The sequence below is a fragment of the Rissa tridactyla genome, chromosome 3 (assembly GCF_028500815.1).
Source record: "Rissa tridactyla isolate bRisTri1 chromosome 3, bRisTri1.patW.cur.20221130, whole genome shotgun sequence".
NCBI classification, from domain to species: Eukaryota; Metazoa; Chordata; class Aves; order Charadriiformes; family Laridae; genus Rissa; species Rissa tridactyla.
Genome location: NC_071468.1, coordinates 2,683,746 through 2,708,636, shown reverse-complemented (window position 1 = coordinate 2,708,636; position 24,891 = coordinate 2,683,746). Strand labels below are relative to the sequence as shown.

Below are 24,891 nucleotides of genomic sequence, written 5' to 3'. Positions count from 1 at the left end.
GCGTGGTGACCTCTGTCACAAAAGGAATGCGTGGCAGCTTCTGTCACAGTACTGTTAACCACGCACAGCACAAGGTTCACACAGCGTCTCCTCCTCTGCAATTCATTCTTTGAAGGATTTGAACTCTCCTTGCACACAGACTACCCTAAACCAATGGCAAGCTTTTGCTTTCCAAAGTTTCTGAAAGTTTGTATCTTTTCTTTCTTGTAGAGATGTACCCACTCTTTAGATATTACCACAAACAATGAAGGAGTCTAACCTACCACATAATTGTGTACTGACTGGGGCACTGACACCCTCTAACCTACTGTTCATTTAGAGCAGGACATTTCTGACAGTCTCAGACCCACAATACTTCCATTTGCTTTGGGGTAGGATGATTGCACTGTGTCATTTTTGGTCTGGGGTGACAAGTTTCTCATCCTATCCTGCCTTCAAAATAAATTGCTTATTGGTACCTGGACACAGAAACAGAGCTTGTGGGGATGCTCTATTAAAACTAAAGCTTTCCAGAGGATTCTCACAAAGGAAAAAGGATTCTAAAGGTAGAAAAACTCCTTTTTTTTTTTTTTAAGTCCTAATTTTCCCTTCAGAGTGGAAAGGGCTAGCCACGAAGGAGCATGATCAAAGACTAAGTTTAGTCACAGGTATGACAAAAAAGCAGCATTTTAAAAAATATAGCTTGCCAACGGCTGAACATTAATTTATGGTGGGTTGAAATAGAGGGACAAGTGAAAAGACAGTAAAGCTTACAACAGAAAAAAACCACATCTCTAAATCAAGGAGTTCGTTGTGCAAACCTGTAAAAAAAAGCCTTAATGAACTGGCACAAGATTGCTTACACATTAATCATTTACAGCAGATATAGTCTGGAAGCTACAAGCTCGTCTTCAAAAAAAAAAACACTTGGGAAGAATGTTACAGAGTTTTTACTTTGGCACAGTGTTATTTGCCTGAAATTGAAAACTGGAGTTTCCTACAAATTGTTTCTTAATATCACTTCTCCAAGAAAAGCCTAAACAATGATTCGGTTTCTAATCCTTTCCTCTTTCTACCCCTTTTTCCAACATAAAATTGAGTTATTTCTGAAATGAGCAAGCTAAAGAAACTTGTTCTGGAATTACGGTCCTGCATTCATCACATGGGGAACACATTTTCATTTCACAGGCTATTCAATATAGAACCAGGAAAGTGTCCTGACATAAGGATAGCCAAGTTGTATGAATGACAGTATGGAACATAGACAATACTTTAAAAGCACAAGGAATTGCCTAGGGGCAGTTTAGCATTAAGGCTCAGTTATAATGCTGTAACTGGACAGATATAAGTCAAAGTTTTCTAGCAGGCTCACTTTAAGGCATAACCTGTATTTTTTCCAGACACTGATATGTTTATGAGTTTGGCAACCACAAAATCTATGTATTATCATGAAAGTGACATCTATCAGTATTATGGAGCCATTAAGCATTGAAAAAATAGTGTAAAGCACTGTAAAGTTTCCAAGCAAAGTTAAACAAAGTTATATACCCACTGAAATCATAGACAGGACATAGAGCTTCACTAGCCTCATAAACAGCAAGAATTTACTGAAGGCACAACAATCATCTTTGGTATATCTAATCCTAAATTGCAATCTGAAGTTATTTTACTTGTTAGAGAAAAAATATTGTCCCAAAAGTTAAAAGTAGTACACAAGAGCAGGTAATACCCCAAATCAATACCTTACCACAGTTAAGTATTAGCAGATCTATTTCAAAAAGAAAGTGGACTTAAGTAATAGACAATTGCCCAGAGGCAATTGTTAGATTTAATATTGAGAAAAGTTTATTGGGTAGAATCAATAGTTTATGCCAATGACATTTAGAACACTGAACACTATGGAGTATTCTAGCTCAGATTCCCAAACCACCTTTACACTTTGATTCTTATTTTAGAACACAAACCCTACTTGAAACCTTTTTGCAATCCTTAAGGTGCTTTAAAAGTTGCAATAGGCTAGATCAAAAAACAAGGCTAAGAAATAGTATCAAAAGCCAAAAAACTACCCGCACTTTTAGAACTAGCAAATGTTTCAAAGCTTATGAGATCTGGTTTAACAGAAGGGTGACAACTTTGGGATCGCCTCCTTGCAAGATTTTACTAACGTGGCTTTATATTAGTCACCGTGTTAGCAGAAAAGCTCTGTTCTGGGACATACACCTCAGACTTAACACTAGTTTTCTAACACAGTTCACAGCTGCAGATACTAGAATCATAGAACTTAAACTGTTAAAATTTGGGTAAGGTTTATTACAGTTTAGTAGTTCTTGAAGAACTTAGACAATTTAGATAAAGATTTATTTCTCTTAAGTTACTGAGTAATGCTATATGTAAATATTCCTTTTGCATTATATATATATATCTATCTCACTGTTTTCACTTATGTATTTACATACCAAGTTCCATTATAAAGGTTTTCAGTAAAAATTTTGTAAACTCACTTATTTGAAGGATCTGACGGGGGGAAGGGGGTAAGTTTTTTTTATTTCCCTTTACCTTCTGACCACATTCAGGCATCAGCACTACTCATGTGAATATGGCAAGCAAGATTTGGCTAGCAAAAGAAGTCCATTACCAGTGAAACACCACAAAGACTACACCTTAAAAAGACTGGAGATGGAGAATTTTTCCCTTGTGATAAACATTGTTTTCTCCCAGTGTTTTGTTCTGTTCCTTCTTAGAATCTATTTTTCATGGATTTGTATGTACTGTGAAAAGGTATTTTACAGTTTTAAGTTCAATGACTAATCCTTATTTACAGTTATTTTAATTATCTTAATCTTCATCAATAGTGTTTACAGTTCATAGCTTTAGAAAGTTTACTGATGAATGTGTCCCCACCTGGTTTTTCCTCAGCCATGTTTTCCATATTTCATACCTTTACTCTCTCTTCCTAAGTGCTAATTACTGATCATCTCCAAAGTTGTGCCCATCTGTTTACAACATACAGATAATGATACACCCAGGCTTAACTACAATATTCTATCAGCAGTCTCAAAATTACTTTAAGGCAGCCACTATCCTGCTGCTGTTCGAAGTGATGCCCACAGATACTCCCTAATTACATTGTCCTTTCCTTTGCCCTGTCACTGAGAAAAGGCATGTGTAATTTGCTCTCCACTTTCTCCCTCAGCTATTACTATTTTCCAACTTTTCCCTTGTACTGAACTTCTCACTTTTTCCAAGGACACATCAGTTTATATTTTTCCTCTCTACTCAGTTACATTAAATTTCCTGTTTCCAAGATTTTTAGATTATGTTGTATTATTTCTTCTTACCCAGTGTTTGTAACACCTAACTTAAGATCATCTGCAAATGCAGCTAATATTCTTATTATAGACTCTCTGAAATCATTGGTCTGGTACATTCATCAAAACAGACAAGTTGCTTTCTTCATAGAAGAATAAATTAAACTAAATGCAAAATTAGTTTGGCCAAACTTAGACAGTAAAGGTAGAGTCAAACAAAAGTCATTGAAGAATAAAGTATGTACATTAGAAGCTGTCCCAAAAGAAAAAACATAAAACAATTAAGAACAGCAGCAGAGAGAAGATGATGCTCAATGAGAAGAGAGGTGCTCAGGCAGGATTAGTTCTGCCATTTCTAGAATAACATGAAGTAAGAGTGTAAGGACAGAACAACTTCTCTACGTTCCTTTCATAAGCCAAATGTATTTCCTGGTCCTATCATGTCAATAATCACAGAACTAAGTCAGACAGCTGCATGAGAAAGAGGGAAATACAAGGCATCTTTCCCTGCTTTCAGGAGGAAGCTTCTGCAATGGACACTGCACAGTAAAGTAAAAACTCTGCGGTCATTCCACACACACACGCACCCCACTCCCCTCCCTCCCTCAAATGAATAGTTTGAGGAAAAGACCTTTACTGAAGAATGAGGTAGAGGCTGAAGCTGTTTACAGTGACACTCATGACATTAACAGATTGTTTTAGTTGTGTGTTGCCCAGACATCCTTGGAAATTTACAGCTGGCAATTTCCTCTGAATGCCGCACTCCCTTCACTTCAGCACACCTCCCTTCTCTTTGCCTTATTCCCCTAAACTGCATTTTTCTTCCTTCCTTGGTCTTTCTGTTTACTAATCCTACTTCACCGCACCGAGTAAAGAAATTATGACACTAACTTGATGTTTTTCTCTTCTTTGTATGATTCCTCCTGCTTTCAGAACATCAGCCTTCCTAGATGCACACCACCTAGTGCTAGTACACCACCCAAGAAAGAAGTCCCACTTCTGAAAAGCCTCAGGAGACCAAATTAACTGCAGCTAAAGAGTATCTTCTGCTAAATTGCTACAGAAAATTTGCAGGAAGAGTGTTTATAAAACCCCAAAAGCTTTCAATAGTTAAAAAATTATTTGCATTAAAGATAAAAGGAAGGAAAAGAGCTACACAGCTCTCTACCTTCAGGATGAAAGCTAGTAAGCACTACTTGCCCATCCACATTATCTTTATTTTGTGACAACCTCAGACTACAGTGGCCCATCCTATCACCCATGAACAATATGCGCAGGGATTAGACAAGCATTCAAAATATATTAACTGCCACAAATTCTAAGGCCCTTGTGAAGAACAAACAGACTACGAAAGCTTATTTACTTAATTCTGCCCATATACTTTCCACCCCCATCTTGGGTTTGTAGTTTTCATGGAAAGCTAAGATTTCCTCAGAAAAGGTAAAAAATAGTTCCTTGAAGTCTGAAGAGGGGTTGCACCATATCACATGGGGTTATTTCCATGCACTTCAGTCTTCCTTTTGCAAAGGAAAACTGAAGCTAAATATTCTTAGTAATTGCCAGCTTCATTCTATGTTATATATTTCTTCCTCTGCCTAGGGAGTCATATCAGTGATACTGGGGAAAAAAAAAAACCAACTTTAAAAAAAAAAAAAAGAGCTCAGAGCACCCAAATTTCAGAGACAGTAAAGTAACAAAGGTTTGAATCGATGTGAAAGATCAGTATATTAGATCTGTAAACACTTCCCTAATATGTCCATGATATAATGTGTAGTAGTAAGCTACAAGACAGCTAATCATTTCAGCGTGTATTTCATAGGCCACAAAACATTCCCAACAGTATTTATTAAAACAAAAATGAGTTATGTATGTCAAATTAAGAAAATAATTTGATCACATTGGGAGTTAAACTGTGTTCAGAGAGACCAGAAGTAAGCAACATTTTCACATACAAAAATATTAGTGGATAATTATATACAGTAATACATAGCTTCTGAGTTTTTTCAAACCACTCGAGTTGGAAGGGACTTTAGGACATCTCTTGTCCAACCTCGTACTCAAGGTAAGATCAACACTGAATTTGAACCAAGTTGCTTGTGGCTTTGTTATGCTTAGTTAACTTCAAAGTGAAAAATTGCCTCCTCATCTCTGGTAGGAGAGAGTACTTCAATTTATGCTTATTGTCTCTTGTTGTCCTACCATGCTCTCAATCATGCTCACTCTTTCTTGTAAGCTCAACTTAATTACTGGGGCTGTTAGTAGGTCTCCCCTTGCCCATCTTTCTTCTGGGCTGAAGAAGTCTAGCTCCCTCAGTCTCTCCTCCATCCTTGTAGCTGGCCTCACACGAAATTTTCAACATCTTTCTTATACTGATGGACCAAAAAGCAGGCATAGCGTCCCAGATGCAGCTAATGATTGTCAAGCAGAGAGGAATAATCGCTTCACTTGATCTACTGGTTATGCTTCTATTGATACAGCCTAGTATGCAGTTAGCTTTTATCACTACCAGGGCACACTGCTGACCTGAAACCCAAGCAAATTTTCCTATTGATTTCAGCAAGGCCTAAATACCAGACTCAACATCTAATAAAGAAGCCAACAGACAGGGAACAGTGGTAACAAAACAGCAAGCATAGGCTTACAGCAACTAAAAGCTGAGATCCAGATATATTCATCCTGTTAAAACAGCTGCTTGTTACCTGACTACCCTCAGTTTCTGAACCAGCCTTTACCTAGCTGCTTACAGAAGAGAGACAAGAAGTATTCTATTTTCTCATAGTACAACACATTCAGCCACAGCTTGCATAAAGACAGGAGGGACATTTCTAAAAAAATATTAAAATATGTTATTTGAGATAAGCAGAGCCAGTGACACTGCTTCCTACTACAGAAGAGATAGGAACTACCCACCTACTCAAGCACAGGATTTATCTAACAAACTTGCAAAACTAAGCCCTGTTGTGTTTACTATTGCAATTTATTAAAAATGCATTTCATTCTGGGGCATTACTGACACCTGATGAAAATGCGAAAAGCTGCATCTACTCTTCTATCTTAAACAGAAATAGCTAACATTCAGTTTAAGTCAAGGATTTAAACTCTCTTCTCCTGCACAAAAACACCAAACAACCAACCACCAAACAAAAGAAGAAAATAAACAGAAGTGAGCCTTCAGCACGGGCTGAAGGAGTTAAAAAAGAAGCTGACTTTTTAGTCTCTTACATCAGTTTGTTTTGAACACCAGGGCTAACTAGAACATCAAAACACACATAGAGACACTGTTTATTCTAAGCACTAGGGTTACAGCTCCGTTTTTAACCCATCAACAGCTTGCTATGTCTATTCATTCTATTTGAATCACTTTCAAATTCAATTCCATCAACTACAATGCTATCTTCAATTATAAGTCACACTGCAAAGACTACAGATCTGTTAATTCTTATACAAGCCAACACACCAGAGCAAGATAAACAAGGTGAGTTAAACAAAGCACTTCGTTACCATTGTGACAGAGATGTTACAGGATGCAGTTATTTTTATGCATGATAAAAAAAGTGTTCACATTCCAGCTCTTCAAATCCTTAAACGCTGCAAAAATTTTCCCAAGAGATCTGACTTATGAATTAAGTACAGGAAAAAAAAACCACAAATAAACAAACAAGCAACCCTCTGCTATTTAGGACAACTGTTGCTTGTAAGAAAAAAAAGTCTCAAAGTTACAGTTTCCATTTATAAAGAGCAGAATAATTCACAATTTGTGAGCCTACTGACTACAGAGACGTCACATAAACGTGGGTCACAAAGCTTCTACAAACACCTTCTTGAACTAAGGTGAGTTCAGATGATATATAACTTTCCATGATACCTCCTCCTGCCCCCTACCTCTCCAGCTGACCTGTGACTATCCTGGTGGCATGGCTATTTCTCCAGTAATACAACACACAGGAGCTAGTTTGGTATCACATGGTGTTGCACCTCCTCAGCTTCTCCCTGAAACATAAATATGTATTTGGATACAAGCGTGATTTCCCTAGCCATCCCAGAATTATATAGAAAGAAACCACACATAACACAAACCCACAAAATGAAGATTCAGAAATTGGAATCTCCACAGCAGTTTCAGAACTTGTAAGGCAGTCAAGAACCATAGTTATCAGAACAGTGTAAGCATGTGTAATTATAGTTCATTTATTGAAGTATGTTATGATTTGCATACTACGAGAAATCTTTTGGTATTAGTAGAGGCTTACCCTAAAATGTTACATTTCACAGAAGGAATGGTTTAAAAAAAATCATAGGGAAAAATACAGGTTTTGAGCACAATCCAGTAGGTTTGCAGACAAATACACACTATCTGTAAAGGTAGAAAGCTAACAGAAAGACTCCAAAAATATACAACTAAGTTTCCTTTTTGTGACTTTGTAGTAACAGCAGAGCCCCTGACTGTCCGGTTCCTTTCCATTAGGATACCAACTTCACACCAATGCTAATTTAGCAGTGGTCTTTATTTATATCAGTTGATATTTTCTGCATGATCATGCCGCATGTCCTACAGTATTGGTATAAGGGAAGGCAACTATACTGAAGCTAATTTTCCTACATAAAAGGAGACTGGTGTTTCTCGGCTAAACTTTGATTTATCGGTTTAGTTTTGAAATACTTTCTCTTTAGTGATTGTCTACCAGTGAGGAAGTGCCTGTTCATACAGGAAACACATCGCATCATTGCTTGATATCTAGTATTAATTACATAAAAGGTCCTCCTTTTTTGGACTGTGATCTCAAAAGCAGCCTCAGCTAAAGAAACAAATGCACTGGGGAACGAATTACCTCTTAAGAGGGTATCATTCCTCAGTTCGATTTTGAACTACTGCATATACTTTGCAATTTCATAATTTCATATAGTATTGTAGAGCTAGTATCTTAGCTCATTTAATATAACGGAGTAAGCTCCGAGCATGAATATACGGAAACCTGTTGATGGACTCTTGGTTGAACAGGTTAGCTCCCACTTAAGCCTACCAATACCTTAAACTCTTTTGTAGAAGCTAACTGATTTTTAAAGCATGAAGCTTTTTATAAAGGTAAGCTTTAAGATATTGCCAACAAGAAATCAAAACATTATTACACAGCTATCATCTATAAAGCAGTGAAAGTTATGCAAACTGTAGAGAATAAATTGGTCCGATAAGGTTACCAATATTCTCTGATAAAACTTTAACAATTCATATAGAAAAACTTAAGAAAAAGCTTTATTAAGCTGGTGCTGTAGTTATATCTCAAGAAAACAAATACTGAAAACACTTTCACCAACAAAAAAAATATTTATAGGATAATAAAATAGTAGAAAAAGAAAATAAGGAAGATTGAGGCAGCTTGAACAACTCATCATTCTAATGTTATTTAACACTTTAGGTTTGCATTCACTGCTTATAGCATGATCCCAAAGCCATTTTCCAGATTATTCCCCTCGCCCAAATGGTGTCTCACCCTATCCGTTATCACCCTGAGCATGCTATGGCAGAGTATTTCTTTCTATACTCACTCCATTCAGTTCTGCTAGAGATTTTTAATAAAGCCATGGAGAACTTATCCTATGCAGCTCGACCAAAAGCTTCTTAGAGCCTCTAGATGAAAGACAAACAGCAATTGGGAAACTTGTATTTCATACACCAGGAGCTCAGACAACTACTAGGGCAGACCACTTAAATGAGTAATTGATAAAGAAATTATCCATGTTGATATAGGAGCGCAGATCTTACTATGTGTCTCCATTTTCCAATTCATTTTGTAACTTCTATTTTAAATAACTCAAGTCACAAAGGGCTTGTTTTTTTAAGCTAGTCCATTAACTTCTATGAGTACCAGTTTATTTTACAGGTTGCTGTAGTTTACAGCATAAGAAAGTAGTTTGGTGAACAATACCAGTATCAAAAATTAACCTCTATATATCCTACTAAATACTCCAGAGTGGTCTGTGGAACTGCTAAGGACCATTTAAGCCTTTTTCAGTACACCAGTTCTAGAACTTCAACATCTGTGCTGTTCTTCCATTTTGAAAAAAATAGAAACAAAAAACTCCACACACTCCCTAAAATCCTGCAAAACCAAACATTTTGCCCAGTTTCTCAAAAACAACTGCAGGCTTAGTTTTTCAGATCAGGAAAATGTAAAAAGACTCTAGTTTTGTGATCAAAAGTGAGCATTTCTGAAAGGATAGACTTCTTTGTGAAGTCTCAAGCAGAATACATACAAGAAAGCACTATTATTATTTTTTCTCTTTTAAACTGTGCAAAAGAACTTAAGCATAAGCTTCCCTCCCACACACCCGCCATAGCACAGGTGAACACCATCTCACAGTGCTTCAGAGGAAGTTTCCTTTGGATACCACCACAAGGACATGGCATTCTACAAATCAAAAGTGTCACTTTTACAACAAGTTTCACTGACAGTGCATTGTTATCTCAAAATCATAATCAAATGGAAAGTTTTGCTTCAAACTAGGTGATGAAAACTGCAAAGCTTGTTCCCAGAAGGACATTTTAAAATTTCATATTATCCCCCTCATAGAAATTAATTATTTGTGTAAGCTTTCTATAGCTATTATTTTCTCAAATAAGGAGATACTGTTTTGAAGAAACGCATACACAGGTACTGAGTACCCTAACTGAATAAGAGTTTTTCCATACGAAAGTTGGTAAGTACATTCTTCTCCTCCTTCAGGTAGCAATGAGAGGCACAACCATAACTTGTTACATATGCACCACCACTAAGAAGCCAGTCCCTGCCCTGAGATCACCCCTGTTCCCATCTGGTAGACAAGCATTCCTCACACAGTTCAGGATTTCTCTTATCTATGGGCAAACCAACCCAGCCTGAACCACACCTTGGAAGGCAAGCTGTGAAAGACCGAGGAACACAGCTGCAGCAGCGAGCTGGATATAGCCCATGAACATAGGTGCTATAGAGGACAGGAAAGACACACCACCCTTCCAACCTGCAAAGGCCTTGGTAGAGGAAAGAGAACTGCCTGGGGAAGGGGTAAGCCAGCACCAACCCCTCACTGCTGCCCCTCCCACCCACACAGCCCACTCTTTACAGCTGAGCCTTTAGCTTCCCGCCAGCCTCGGGACACCAAAGCAGCGCCTCATCCCTGTGCTCAGCATCCACCTCCCTGACCGCCCCCGCTCCGGAGAAGCGGGCCTGTGAGGCAAGGCCTGCCATTGCGACACAGTCCCACCGCGCCAGCACCCCCTCAGACAGGCGCGCCCCCCCCCCCCCCCAGCTCATCACTGCACCCCCATAGAAACACCGCCTCAGCAGTAACGGGACGCTTGCCCGAAGGCCACCTCGAACCCTCCCAAAGGGGACGATAAGTCCCTTCTCCTTACGGACCAGCCGCCCCCCGCCCCGCCCCGTCCCGTCCCCTCTCAGGCACGAGCCCATGGCTCCCAACGGTCGCGCCGCCCAGCACGCGCTCTTCCTCTCAGCAGCCTCTAAACGCCGCGCTCAGGCGCGTGCGTCATGCCGAGGCACCCACCAACCAGAGCGCGGCAGTGGCTGCGCCCGCGCTTCGCGAGCAGGAGGCGGGCCCGCCTTTGAGTGACAGCTCGGGCCGACCTATCAGCCAGCAGCGGCCCGCCCCCCGCCCCCCCCCCCGCGCGCAAGGCGCTGCTGGAGAGGGGGCGGATCCCCTACATCTCTTCCCCCCCCACCCCTCCCTTCGCGCGGCCGCTCGCTCCCTCCGCCCCTCTGAGGCGCGCGGCGGATCGACAGGCCCTCGGACCAATGAACGGCGAGGCCGCTTGCGCGGCGGCAGGGCCCGGGACCAATGGGAGCGGCGGCTGGGCGGAGGCCCGAGGTTTCCAAACGCTCCGCGGCGCCATGGGCTGAAAACTAAACCGAGATGGAATCTCCCAGTCTGAACCGGTTTGAGCCGGTTCCGAGTCTGTGGCATTAGGAGGGGGAGACGCGCCGCGCTCAGTCCCTGCTACCACCGCCGCCGCCTCCGCCGCCGTGCGTGTGACCTGCTTCGTAGGGGAGCCCGCAGGGGGAGCGGCTGGCGCGGCTGAGGGGGGGCAAAGTTGAGCGCGGGCCCGGGGGGGGTGGGTGGGAATGGGAACGGGGGTGAACTGAGGCGCCGGCCGGGCCGGGCCGAGCCGAGCCGAGGGGAAGGGCGGGCAGCAACGGGAGTAAGCCAGTAGACCCAGCTGCACGGCCCCGGGCCTGGGCAGGCAGCCAGGCGGGAGAGGGAGAGCCAGGGCCACGAGGAAGGTAGAAGTCCCGTGTCCCCGTCCTCGTTTCCCCGTCCTCCCCCCACTCCACCTGGGGAGGCCGGAGCCCCGCACCGAACGCCCCGAGCGAGCGGAGGGAAGCGCGGCCCGTGGGCTGCGCGCCCGGCGGCGGGCGGCCTTGCCACCTGGGCTGAGGGGAGGGCGCGGAGCCCCGCGCCGAGGGCAGCGCCCGCCTGGGGGCTGTAGGCTTCTGCTGGGCGGCTCAGTGCAGGGAGGCCGGGACCCGCTTGCCAAGGGCTAGCGTGGGGTGGAGAGGAGAGGTGCTGGGAGCGCAGGCCCGGCAGGGAGGGGTTGCGCTCGGCTTAAGCCCCCCCTTCGGGTTTGCGCTTTTTTTTTTTTTTTCTTAGGGGGGAGGCTTATTTTTGGTGGTGTTTATTTTCAATTTTTTTTTGGCGTGTGGTTAGAAACTTGGCTCACCCACCCCTACTTTTTGAAGGAAGAGGCTGTAAGAAACACCTAGGTAAGTAAGTGCGGAAAGGGGAGGGGGGGTCCGCCATGAGTAACGCGAGGGGGCGGGGAGGGGGGGGTGCAAGGGAGAAGGTGTGGGGGGAGCGGGGAGGGGTCTGGCCCGCCGTGTGCCCGGCAGGGCCGGGCTGTGGCGGGAGAGGCGCAGTGTGCTGCGAGGAGGAATCCCTGAGGCGCGGGGGGGTGCTGTTTAAAATGGGGTTTGGGGGTACGAGCATCCTCGGCTCGGCCGAGCGCGGATGCTGCGGGGAAGGCGGCCCGCGGAGGGGGGGAGCCGAAGGTGGGGGTGGGGGGGTATTGCCCCTCGTTACGAGGGGGCCGAACGGGCGGGGGTGGCGTTGTTGGGATCGGGTACGGGCAAACCGAGGGACATAATCTGTAAATTATTAGGAGTGGAAGTTTCCAGAAATATTTTTTTGTGTGTGTCTGTGCAGCAGTATTGAAACGTCCGCCTGCATCACGTGGGGGGCCCCTGTATAGAGCCGAGGGAGGGAGCGGAGGGAGGGGCCGCGCCGCCGCCGCGCTCCGCAGGGCCCCGGCCCGCCCCGCCGCCCCACCGGGGCCCCGCCGCCGGTCTGCCCCCCCCCCATCCTCCCATCCCTCCCTGCCCCTGCGGCCACCGCAGCCCGGTGGGGGGGGAAAGGCCTCCCTCCGCGCTGGGTGGGTGTCGAGTTATTTCGGGCGCGGCCGTGGCGAAAAATTGCGAGGCTGGGAGGTGGCGGCCAAGCGGGGGCGATGGGGGGGCTCGGAGGGCGGGCGCAGGCCTGGGGGAAGCAGGCGGGGAAGGGGCCGCTTCCCTGCGGTGGGAGCGCGTTTGCGATGTGCTCCCCGTCCGTGTCGTGCCGCCGGAGGAATTTACAAGCCCTGCGACTAATTCGTTGGAAAAGGGTAGAGGGGCGGTCGTTCGCCCGCCTTCGGTAGCGGAATTGCATGCTTAGGAAAGGGACAGAGTCCCCCTCCTAGGGGTTTTTCTGTAATCGGTGCCCCGACTGAGCTCTAAGTAGCCGCGTTGAAGGTGCTCGAGGGTTCACTGTGAATACTCAGCATTTCTTGCTCTTAAAGTGTATGCTTTTATTCCTGCGCGCTACATGCCGAAATGAATCGGATATATCATAATAAGCTAACTGTTGTGTTAAAGGTCCAGGGTCATCGAGAGTTGGGATAGCTATGTAAACAGTGTTGTAAATGCAGTTCTTTTGACCTTCGGTAGATGTCAGATTCTTGCTATGTTGTGGTTCAGTTTTTTTTTTTTAAAAAACTTTTTATCTTCTTTTCTTTCTGTTTCCCCGTATATTGGCGGTATTGAAGAATTGATTAGTGGTGGATCTTAGAGATGAGGTCTACACCTCTTTCGGGCTTCAGGCATGATGGAAGGGGAAAAAAGTATAGCACTATAGTAAATCAAAAGATTATAAGCTTCGTGTGGGCACAATGTTAGGAAATGGAGTTGATTGCAGTTGGTATTGACCACAAAGCCGCCATTTCTGTACTTCAGTTTGCGAGTAGGTAGGTCATTTTGAAGATAATGCTGGGAGTGGCAAAGGGCCCTATTCAAAACATTTCCTTTCTGTTTCCATGTGGTTACTAACTTCTCTTGGTCATGTGGCTCCTCATTTGTGCTCTTAGGGCTGCATAAAAACCACCGAAACAGGCTTAAATCTGAAATGAATGGCCCTACCTGAGGAACGACTGATTTACGAGGTTTATTGTAGTTTGAAAACCTCTTTCCCGGCTTAGGGTTCAGCCATGGAAGCCAGATGTGGACAAAAAGAGGCGTGCCTGAAAGCATGCATGTCTGGTGGGAGTATTAACTGCTCTAAGCTGAAGAGCGTATTAATTGGTGCTGTTTCTTTCTGGTAGTGCTGCTGGCTGCTGCCCCTCTGTGAAATGAAATTTTCAAGTGTCCTTCTGAGTTAAAAGAATGAAATCATCCGTTTTGTGTCTTGTTTCCATACTTAACGTTGCGCTTTGAAAACTTTAGGACGTTGGGGAGGACGACAGATGTGGAGTGTTAGTCTCAATATATTTCGGTTTCTATTTGATGCTTATTTCCTTCTGTATTTCCAGGTAGCTGCTGTAAAAAGGCTGACTGGATATTGGTGGAGCCCTAAAAATGATTATGTTAGCGTAGTAATACTAACTAAATGAGGTTTTTCCTTCAGAATACAATTAAAGCGTTTGGGGTTTGAAACTGATATCTTTCTGTATAGAAGTAAACGAAACTGCTTGCTGCTACTTGCAAATATGCATTTCTAAACAAAAGATTTTCCTTGTCTGTGTGCTACTGTAGGACTTTCACTTAATTAGTAATTACTTGGGTTGAGGCACAGGTTTGTCTTGCTCTTTACTTTTGAGCATGGCTTAAATATGTAAGGCATAAAACACGTGAAGTTTTTAGCAAGAGTAGATCTGACTTCTGGCTTACTCTAAAGAAGGGGTTGGCTAGGGGGAGCGATCTTGCTGTCCACGCTTCTGGCTGATTCTCACTTGAGCAGTTTTATAGGAAATTTGTAGCTTTAGGACAGATTCTCAGAAGGAGGGTGAATAGCAGAGAGCTGCTGTAGAGGAGAGGGTAGGAATATGTGTTACGGCTGCCAGTGACTGTGAGAAGAGGGCAATAAACTTGATCGGGTGCTTCCAACATGGGGGATGGTGTGAAAAGGTTAGACTATAATTTACCATCCACAATTCTGTGGTTCCTAGCTTATTTTCTTGCTTTTTGCGATTGCCTTTGTCTTGTACCAGTCTCTGGCTGGTAAGCATCTTACATGCACACCCACGGTCACACACACCCCACCTGACTTCCTTTGCATAATATTGAGGCTGCTATATCTAGGACAAAGAGTTAATGCATGTGTCGCTGGTTTTGTGGGACCTGAAACCTCCAGTACAATTCCATTTCAGCTTGAAGTGATCTAATGTGGTTCGTGGGGTAACCTGCTGACTTAACAGTCCCCTTACTTCATCCTCTCAAAGTGCCTTCAAACAGTCAACTTTCTTATTTTCAATGGTAATTTTTTACTTGTATGTAGTTAACTTTTAAGTTTTGTTTTTTCTCCAAGTATTTGAAAAATGCCCTCTGGCTAGTTTCTTACTGTGTATGTAGATCACATTTCACTTCCATGACCAAGCTTTTAGAACTGATCTTCTAAATGTGCATGTTGGCCTCGGAAACTCAAAATTTGACTGAGGTTGCTAATATGGGTTTTGGTTGTAATGATACTGGGTATTTCTACCAGTAAACTTACTGGTTTACATGTGTTTAGGGACTGATATAGGGTTCGATACCTGCTCTGAAATAATCTTTAGCTTGCTGATAATACAGCCCATTGACTAGTCAGACTGTTGTTATGTGTTACACCTGCTGAAGACCCTGAGAATTCAGCTGGGGTAGTGATGTGTGAGTTTTTCAGAAAGTTTGTCCTGATGCTCACTCAACAATTGAAGTGTTGTATTTGGTGTTATACAGTACTGCTAACATAGCTAGTGTCATTCAAATGAGATGCGTAAGTTGAAGTGCTTGCTTTACAACTACATCTAATAATAATTTCCTATTAATTAATCATTTTTTTCCAAATTTATTTTGCAGTAATCTATGCCAGCAATTATGACAATGTTAGCAGACCATGCAGCTCGTCAGCTGCTGGATTTTAACCAGAAACTGGATATCAATCTCTTGGACAATGTGGTGAACTGCTTGTACCATGGAGAAGGCGCACAGGTAATGTGGACTTAGAACCTTCATTTATTCACCATGTTTAACCTTATAATAAAGCAGTTGAGCAAATTTAATTCAGTTAATAAAAATCAGTAATGTTAATGAATTTACTCTGCTAGTGACTGGAATATCACTGATAATTCACATGTTGTGGTTTAAAGGCAGGCCTCATGTAATGAACATTGAAATGACACTTAGAAAAGTGTTAGTTTGGTGTGTGTTCATTTCTAGTGTGCCTTCTGCAGTTGGAAAAGCGTGAGCAAGTACAATTTGGTAAGGGCACTTCTGCTTGCAGCTGAAGTTCTCTGACTTAGTTCTTCAGGAAGGTTTGAGTTACTTGTTATTTATCATCATGGACAGGATTGTGAAGCCATAAATTTAACGTTGGCTTCATTGAAGGACTGTATTTAAAAGAAAAATCTTAATTATGTTATTACTGTATTTGTACTTTAAAGAAGGATTTCACACATATTTGAGAGAAGACTTTGTCCTTTCTTGTGTCTAGTGTTTTTTTCCGTTACTGTTTGTCTGTACAGGTTCTTATTGCGCTCTTTTTCTTTGGACTTAGTGCAGGTTGTGAAGTCTTAAGTTTATGTTGGGGAAATGTGTGCATTTGTGTGTTTGCATATATTGTCTTGAAAGTGAATCTTGTGTTGCCTTTATCTTATTTCCAAAGTAGTTCAAGAAATAGACTTAAATGTTGAAAGGAAATATTGCTAAAAGGGTGTTGGCATAGTTCCTCTTCTGGCAAATTTTAATTGTTCATGCTTAACAAATTGGAAATTTCAGTGTCAGGCATCTCTTATTAAGATATTCTTGCACAACAATAAGAAGTGAATTAAAATGAGACAAAGTAGCTAATGCTTTTCTATTCCTTCCAGCCGTTAGAATAAACAATAATATACTTGCTTATACTTGTGTATCTGTTTTTTTTTTTTTAAGTTTTTGTAAGGCTTACTAATCTGAATTCCTACAGGTTCTGAAATACCTTGCTGTTTTTTGAGACATTTGCATTTTTAATTTCCTAAATTCAAATAGTTATTAGCTGTAGTTTTTAAAATGATCATATGACAGAAAACTTCTTGTAGCTTTTGCCATAAAAGTATGGACTTCTGAGTGCTTGTTTTGTAAGTGATATGTGTGTTTACTGCCTTATAAAGTAGGTGGTGCTTATAGTATTGTTTGGTTTGAATGGGGTTTAGAGAGTTGTGAAGGTTTATAAGGAGAATAGAGGATTAACACTAAATACAATGATCAAATTGTCATTGTTCTGGTATTGCGAGAAGTTGCTTCATTTATGACAGCTGGGTATTGTCTCACTATTTAGAAAATTAATGCAATAAGAAGCAAAAATTCAAGAGGTGGTTCTTAACTGACAAAAATGAATTATGGTATAAATTTAAGTTCCTGTACTAACATGTGACACTTCAGTGAAAATTTGGCTTGCTATTTTAGTATGTTTCCAAAGGTGGAGACATATTTCAGTGAGTCTGTGAGCTCTTATCTCTTCCAAGGAGTTCAACAGTTCCTGCAGGAAAAAATGCTTCTCTGTGGAGCCTGGCAGCTCAAAATCATGACTTAAAGGGTGACAGGGGTAACAGAAGTTGAGGAAACCAATTATTAAAATTGGGAGATGATCAATGGTTTGCCTGGAATAGATTAGGGTAATGTTAGAGTAAAAAAGGTTTAGAATGCAGCCTGGATGGCCCATGCTGAACTTGCTTTCAGATTCACCTGTCTCCTCCTCGGGCTTAATTCTTATCTGTGCTTGCAAAACTCTTATCTGCTGATCTATATTAGGCAAGAAAGCAGCTCTTTTCTGTCCTACTCTTCTACCTTCCCCCCACCCTCCCTGTTCTTAGCTTTTTTTGGTATACTTCTCTGAAAAGAAAGAATGTCCCCAACCCCACCCTAGTGCAACACATGACTGAGGGAGACCTCAGACAACTCAGAGATCTTTACCTGGGCTCATCCCAGACTCTGGAGTTCCATTGGTCTGTTAAAACTTCCCTAACTGCTTTTCTTTTTGGTAGCAACTACACAGTGAGGCTTTGATCTTGAATTAATCATTACTGTTAAATTTATACCCTTTTTATGAAACTACAGGAATTGATGTCCAGAAAAGGGGTTAGTGGGTATGGGAGCAAACTTTTCAGTGCTTGGGAGAAGGATATTAAGCATTTATTTTTTTGGTGTTGAAATTTGATCCTGTGATCTGTCACCAGTGTTAGAAGCACTGAGGAGGCCAGTATAAAAAAAACACACCCAGGTTGAACCTGGAAATAATACAGCTATTCTTTCCCTCTTACATTAAACTGCATCAAAAGTGCTGATTTTTATTATTTTTTTTTAAGCTCTGATGTGACACTGTGAGAATATGGTTGTACTGCTTTGGGATATTCCTTTTCATTTTTGTGTGGTACTTCTCCATATCAAATCTACGGGGAGTTACTTGCTAGTCAAAGGCAGTATCAGACTGGGAATTGCTCCACTATGCTAAATTATATTAAGTAGGGATGCCAGTGTTGTACAGTTATTTTAGACATCCTGGCTCTTTACTGTTGTGGCTTTCAATTTTAATTTGCTAAATCCCATACCCAATTTGTCTGTTCTCACATTATACGTATATAGATTTTGGGGTCTTGATGGGGTTTCTGTTTTACTCAAAATAAATGCTTTCTTATACCAGTTGATGATTAGCTCAAGTATGTTCTTTGCAGCAGACTAGAAATCTGCATAGCTGCTGTGAGTTTCTAACTGTTGAAGTTAATCCTAAGTAAAGTTTTAACTGCTTTGTAATGCCATTGAATTGGCTCTACAGTGCAGTGAAAGAATAAACTAAGTTCTGTTAATCGTTATGTAAAAAGTTGATCTTGTTGGTAAGATGTTGTCTGATGTTTGTAGGTGATGTAATTTGCAGCAAGATTTGTCACTAGGCTGCATTTTTGAAAATAGCTAACATCATTTGGCTCCCTAAAAAAAAAAAAAATGTTTATGGACATCCAGGCTTTTGTAAAGGATGGCTATAATGAATTCAGTGTTTCAGTGCGTAATTGCTTCAGATGAGGTTTTGCAAGTTACTGGAACCATAGTATCTAGTACAATAATTGGTAATGTCAGTCCCAAGGAAGAACAAGCCATTAGCATGACCAACTCCCTTCCTCCCCCCAGTCAGTTTTTATTATTGTTTTGTAAGCTGTTAGATACATCAAGGGATTCCTCAGAAGTAGGGAATGGAGACCTCTAATGCTCCACTCCATGGTTCTTCAAAATAAAATCAACAGTTCCTACACCAACAACTTTGCAGCGTGGTATGGTGCTCCTTAAAGCTGGCGTTTTATAGGAATGCTTCCAGTAGAAAAAGAAAATTTGGGTGCCCTTGAATAAAGCTTTATCTAGATGACTTTCTTGAATGGGAGAAAAATTAATTCCCTATAATGTGTGCTGTTTTCACATGTTCACTGCTGGTCTAGATGAATCATTCAGTATGGAAGAGTGGAAGTAAGTCAGCGACTGTCTTGCGTCAAGGCGTTTTTGGAGTTTCGTTGTTAATAAACTTTTAACTGTCACACAGAAGGAGGCTTAAGGGACTTGTTGCTTCTAATTGAGTTCTGCCTAACTCTTGGATAAGTGATTTAAAGAGGCATTACCTGTTAATGTCTTCACTGACAGTATATATTTTCATAAATAATGTAATACTAATACATTTTTATCAAACTTGCTTTTAGCAAAGAATGGCGCAGGAAGTCTTGACTCATTTAAAAGAACATCCTGATGCGTGGACAAGAGTTGATACTATTTTGGAGTTCTCTCAGAACATGAATACCAAAGTAAGCAAATTAACTTTTATTGATTTGGCTTTCTTCTTTCTTCCATTCATAAACTTTGAGGAAGGTATCTCATTTTTAGCCATAGACTCTCTTGATTCAAACCACGTTTTTTTTTACTGTCTTGTTCCCAAAGTTGGCTTTAAACAAGAACTGTAAATGGACAAAATATTTAAAGCTCCTTTTACATTGACAAGAGTTTTTCTCCTTTTTTTTAAAAAAAAAAAAAAAGGAAGACCTAAATTGAAAATGCAGGTGGTTTTTTTCAAGGCACATACAAGCATAATGCCAGTTCCAAAGATTGGTGTGTGTCTGTATACATCTGAGTAATGAAAAGTCTCCTAGAGTCACATTTTGTCCTTGGGTTAAATGCTTGGCTGTTATTGCTGATAATGAGAGCCACGTGCATGTGACTCAGGAGAGAATTTGTCCCTAGGTGTACTAAAGACAAAATAGAAACCTTATTATTAGGCCAAGATTTTGAGCAATCAATGAAAGTTAAGCACCCCAAACTCTATGTAGTATGAGACTAGTCTTTACTAATATGCAGAACACGTTTTCTTTGTACTGCTGTTTTAAATCCATCCATCATGGTAGAGACTAAAAGGGGCAGCATTCAGTTTTTTCTACAATTTTAAATGCTTTACTTAAGACTTCTGAAGTTTGAACCGAAAAGTTGATCAAAATGTATTTTCACTGTCTTAAAGTTGATGATTAGTCTTCTCAAATAACTGACATGCATGTTTTTCTGCTTGATACACACCGTGTTCGAACAGAAAATGATGGTGTTTGGGTGGCTTCTGAAATCAGGCGGTATTCATGAAACAGTTCCATTTTTTCCATTGCTCTCTGAAGTTTAGGGGAAAATGGTGTAAAGAACTTCCTCAAAGTGCTAACCTTTAAGTAACAGTGTTTGCCTGTTTGCTTGCCTGGTAAACTTTGCTTTTTATACTGACAGACATTACTAATGTTTAAGTTGATTTATCAACAGTATTTTTAAAAACTCAAATTTGTCTTGTGAAAAATGAGATGATTAGAGGAACAGAAAGAAAGCAACAGGTAAAGAATTCTTCAATTTACATAAATTGCAAATGATTTGGTGCTAAATTTATGCACTATGACATTTGGCTTTTATGCAATCATATTTTTTCTTTAATTAAAGCTGTTAACACTACCTGATATTAATCATAATGTTCCATTATGTTGATTGCTTGTAATAGGAAGAAAAGGGGTGTCTTCCTGTGCAACTGACACAGCTAGGCTTTGACGGCAGGCCTCCACAAGGTCTACCCTTTTGATTCCCTTTAACTGAATTCTGTTCATCAATTGTTTTTGTTTCTTGGGAGGTGGGAGGGAAAGGGATTTGGTGCATAGAATAAGTAATAAGGGTACCATAGAAATTTCGACCATAGGGATCACGTCATGCTTTTTTTACAGTCTTTGCTGTTACCTGTCCCTCATCTTCATAACTGAGCACTGAATTGCTATTAGGCAATTAGAAACAAGCAAACCAAGAGCAAATTGATTTTGAAAGACTTCTGGTTTATGCACAGTTTAAATGTGTTTGCATGCACTGTTGCAATAGTTGATTAAAAAGTAAGCTTCTGATAGTTCACATGGCAGAACTTGTAATTGGTGTCAGTGACATTTTTTTGGGGCTTGGTTATCTTGTTATCAGGGAAATACCAAAAATTAGAACCATCAAATCAAACGAAGCTTAAAAACAAAATAAAAACCCTAGAAAGCCCCTTGCAGAGTGTTTAGGCAGGCTGATGAAGGCTTCAAACATGGTGTGGCAAGAAAGAGGTGTAGGTGAAGATGTATACAGTGGCGTTATTACTGCTGCTATTTCATTTCATGTGCAAGTGTTAAAAAAATGAGTATTACTAATACTGAGGAAGAGGTGAACGAGACACTAAGAGGGGGCAGAATTGAAGTCGTATGTAGAAAAGAACGAGTAGAGACCTAGACAGCATGAACCTCTTCACAGTTTAAGGTACATGAATCTGAATTAGATATTTGAGCAGATAATGAGGGATAGGTGTGGCAAATTGCTAGAGGTGTCTGTCCTTTCCTTTGACTAAGAGGAAATGGTAAGTGGGGAATCAAAGACTAAAGATGAGGTCTGCCCTTAGTTTATGTCAGGATTTTCATTTAAGTTTGTTTCATCATCTAGTGCTTTTCTAAAATTAAACTAGACTTGCTATTCTGGTCTTAAAAGCCAAAGTGGAAAAAAGTTTGGAAGCAAACCTAACATTTTTGGCTAGCTATTATCTGAAAGGGCTATTAATATGTGTGTCTGTAGAATCTAGAAATTAAAGGAAAGTTTAGATCTGCTTGAGGAAAGTTAGCAGTGTCTGATATCAATGTACATACTTAGAACATTGTTAGAAGCTTTTGTAAGTATATATTGTGAGGCTGGACGAGGTGCAGATGACATCTATGAATCTATAGCAGTGGCTGAAATCACTTCCTGTGAAGTGAAGCATTTTCCTTGAGAGCGTTTTCATACATTTTCCTACATGAACATTCCCTTTATTTCATTTAACTTTTATATTAAGTAGTTAAGTAAATTTGCAGGTTAAAAATCTAGTTGATAAACACTTGCTGCTGACCATGCAGAAAAAAATACCTTGCCAATTTGCTGTTAACACATAATTTTCCTTGGTACCCAAGATTTTGGAAGCTGACAGAATATTTTGTAAATGCAGGATGTACATGTAAAGCTCGTGGGAACTTGGGTTGGACAGAGAAGCAAAAGGATCTAGGTTATGCTAAGATGACAACAGCAAAAATTGCATTTTAATACAATGTAGTTTGGGACAGTCTACATTGTGGGGTTTTTTTATTAAGTTGAAGTTTATGTGATCCCTTTGGTTGAAATACTAATGATCCTACTTTGTATAACAACTAACCATTTTAAAGAGGAACTCTTATTCTCAGCCAAACTTTTAAGTGTGAAAACTTGTGTTTACCTTTCAGGCATTGATGTGATATCTTTTTTTTTCTTCCTAATCCACTGCAGATAAAAGTAAACACAAAACACCTCGTCCCCTTTTCTCTCCTGTCTATTCATGCTAATGGGGTTTTACATATTAAAGTTCTTCGATCGTATCATCGCAAACTTCTTTCCCTGTTACTGTGAGTTGGCAGTAGGGACAAATGGGCAGAGGGACTGGCCTTACCGAATACTTTACAAATGTAATGGTTTTGGGTAAGAACATAGGAAGGAATTCCTGAAAGGTAAAAGGATTTCCAAGAGTTTATTCACATTTTTATTATTCTTTGACTGAGCACAAAAGTTCATCTTTAAATAGTAGAAATAGCTGCCATATTGGGGTGGGTATTGAAATTAAATAAACCTGTGGGTTGTCTTGCTGTTCCTAAAGTAACACACCAGTGAAGTTTGCGAAATACTTTCTTTAGAAAGTGCCAGTTTCAGGACATGTGATGCTAAGACAAAGTGGTGTTTTTTTTCAGCTCTTAGAGGAACGATAGGAAGCTTGAGACCATCCAAGCTACTAAATATTTTAGGAGCCTGGTTGTGTTAATGCTTGAACATATGAGCAGTCATTTATGATGCAAATTCATATCTGGCTGCTACTTTCTCTTCTCCAGATAGCCAAAATTGTCTGCCAGAGGGCTTTTCATTATTTTTTTTTTCTTTTTTTCCCCCCCTCCTGGTGTGAGCATGATCAAACAGCAGGACTTAGTATAGTGAAGAATAAAACAAGAAAAAAGAAATGCATGAAACGTCAGTAAATGGGTGAATAGACATATATTTAATAAAATTGTTAGTTTAATAATCTTGAAGTCTTAGATGTTAAGCGTGAATGTCTGATTGAATGAGAGTCCTGAAAATAAGTTAGTCTTACAGTAATGTACTCACATTTTGTTCTTCTCCAATTTCAGTATTATGGGCTGCAAATCTTGGAAAATGTGATAAAAACAAGATGGAAGATCCTTCCAAGGAACCAGTGTGAAGGTAGGGAGGAATTTTGCCTTTTCCTCTTGACTTTGTGTATTAACTGATACTTAGGCTGTCAGTCCCTGTGTAAGTAATTTTCAGCTTCAAATACAATTAGGCTAGTAACTTTTTATCATGTTATCTGGGTAACAGAACCGTGTGTTTCCCTTTTTGTGATGATGATCTCAGTGGGATGGTGGGCACCTGAAATTCTGTAAATGTCATGGGAAGGTAAAAGGTGTGACTGATAGTTTTGAAACATCCATTGCTTAAGTGTTGTACTGACTTAATGGCCAAACTTACCTGAGGAGGTCTAACCCTAGGCAGCTTCTGAAGTTAGCTCCTGGCTTTGAGGTAGGGTAGGTTTTGGTTCTCTCTACTTGGCACAAGAGGCTCTCTGCTGCCTGCCTGGGCTGTGTACACAGCCCCACCAGCACGCTCTCCTTTCTCTGGTAGACTGTCGTCTGTCTGGTAGCACGTGTAGATTTATGTGACTTTTATTTAAAAATACAAACACTAAGTAAAAGCATAGTCTTACCTATTAATGGTCATTCATTCTCTTAGGCAGTGAGATACTGTAAAGTCTGCTTTCAATTCGTGTAAGCGTATATGAAGCTAGATTGCTGTAACTGGAAGTGCAGTGTAGGGCAAACCCCAAACTCCTGTCATTGCAAGGAATCTGGAAGTCTTAAATGCTGTGGTTTTGTTTTGTTTTTTTCTCTTCCCTCCCTTATAGCTTGCAGTGTATGTTGAATTTTAGATGCTAGCTATGGTAGATGAAGGTACCTCTATGAGACAGGATTAGTGCTTGTTCACGTAGCTTTCTGCCAAGTCATGATAACTTGGACTTCAAAATATTAAGTACAACTACTTTAAATTCGTGACATTGAACATTGTCACCGTTCTATACTTTCTACTAAAAGCTGCGTTTGGAACTCATTAAAGTTACTCCAGATTTCTGTGTTGTGCTGTGTGCTTTTATTAGCAATGCTAAGATATCCTTCAAATTTTTTCTGCCAGTGCTTAGGTTCTGAAACTATTGATTAAAATGTAACTGTAAATATCAGTGCAAACATGTGTAGAGAGAGACTTGCACGTCTTTGGTTATTATTCTTCTTACCTTTCCCCCCACTTCTTCCAACTACAGGTTGACAGATAAAGCCTATCTCTTCTTGAAAGTGGAATTGTGGTTTCATGTTCATTCTGCTGTTGGAAACAGATTTGCAGGCTTTTAGGGAACAGCTTCAACTAAGGCTCAAACACAACTATGTCCATTTGAGAAACTAAGGGAGCACCCTGAAGTTAAGTCTCCTGCGTGCTTTTAATAACTAATC

The 24,891-nt window shown here is 40.7% G+C and overlaps 1 protein-coding gene across 5 annotated transcripts in view; it reads left to right on the top strand.

Moving 5' to 3' along the window:
* The first annotated feature begins 11,138 nt into the window (after positions 1-11,138).
* The window catches only part of XPO1 (exportin 1), a 40,425-nt gene continuing 26,672 nt past the window's right edge, over positions 11,139-24,891 (top strand). Inside the window, exons 1-5 of one of the 5 annotated variants that reach the window (XM_054194312.1) lie at positions 11,139-11,302; positions 12,017-12,040; positions 15,635-15,766; positions 19,492-19,593; positions 23,503-23,575. In XM_054194312.1, the coding sequence (XP_054050287.1) occupies positions 15,641-15,766; positions 19,492-19,593; positions 23,503-23,575 (301 nt within the window). In that variant the 5' untranslated portion in view covers positions 11,139-11,302; positions 12,017-12,040; positions 15,635-15,640. Of the gene's footprint in view, positions 11,303-11,409; positions 12,041-12,618; positions 12,706-15,634; positions 15,767-19,491; positions 19,594-20,810; positions 20,875-23,502; positions 23,576-24,891 lie in introns of those variants that run through there. The other 4 variants (XM_054194311.1, XM_054194310.1, XM_054194314.1 and 1 more) reach the window with 4 other exon arrangements.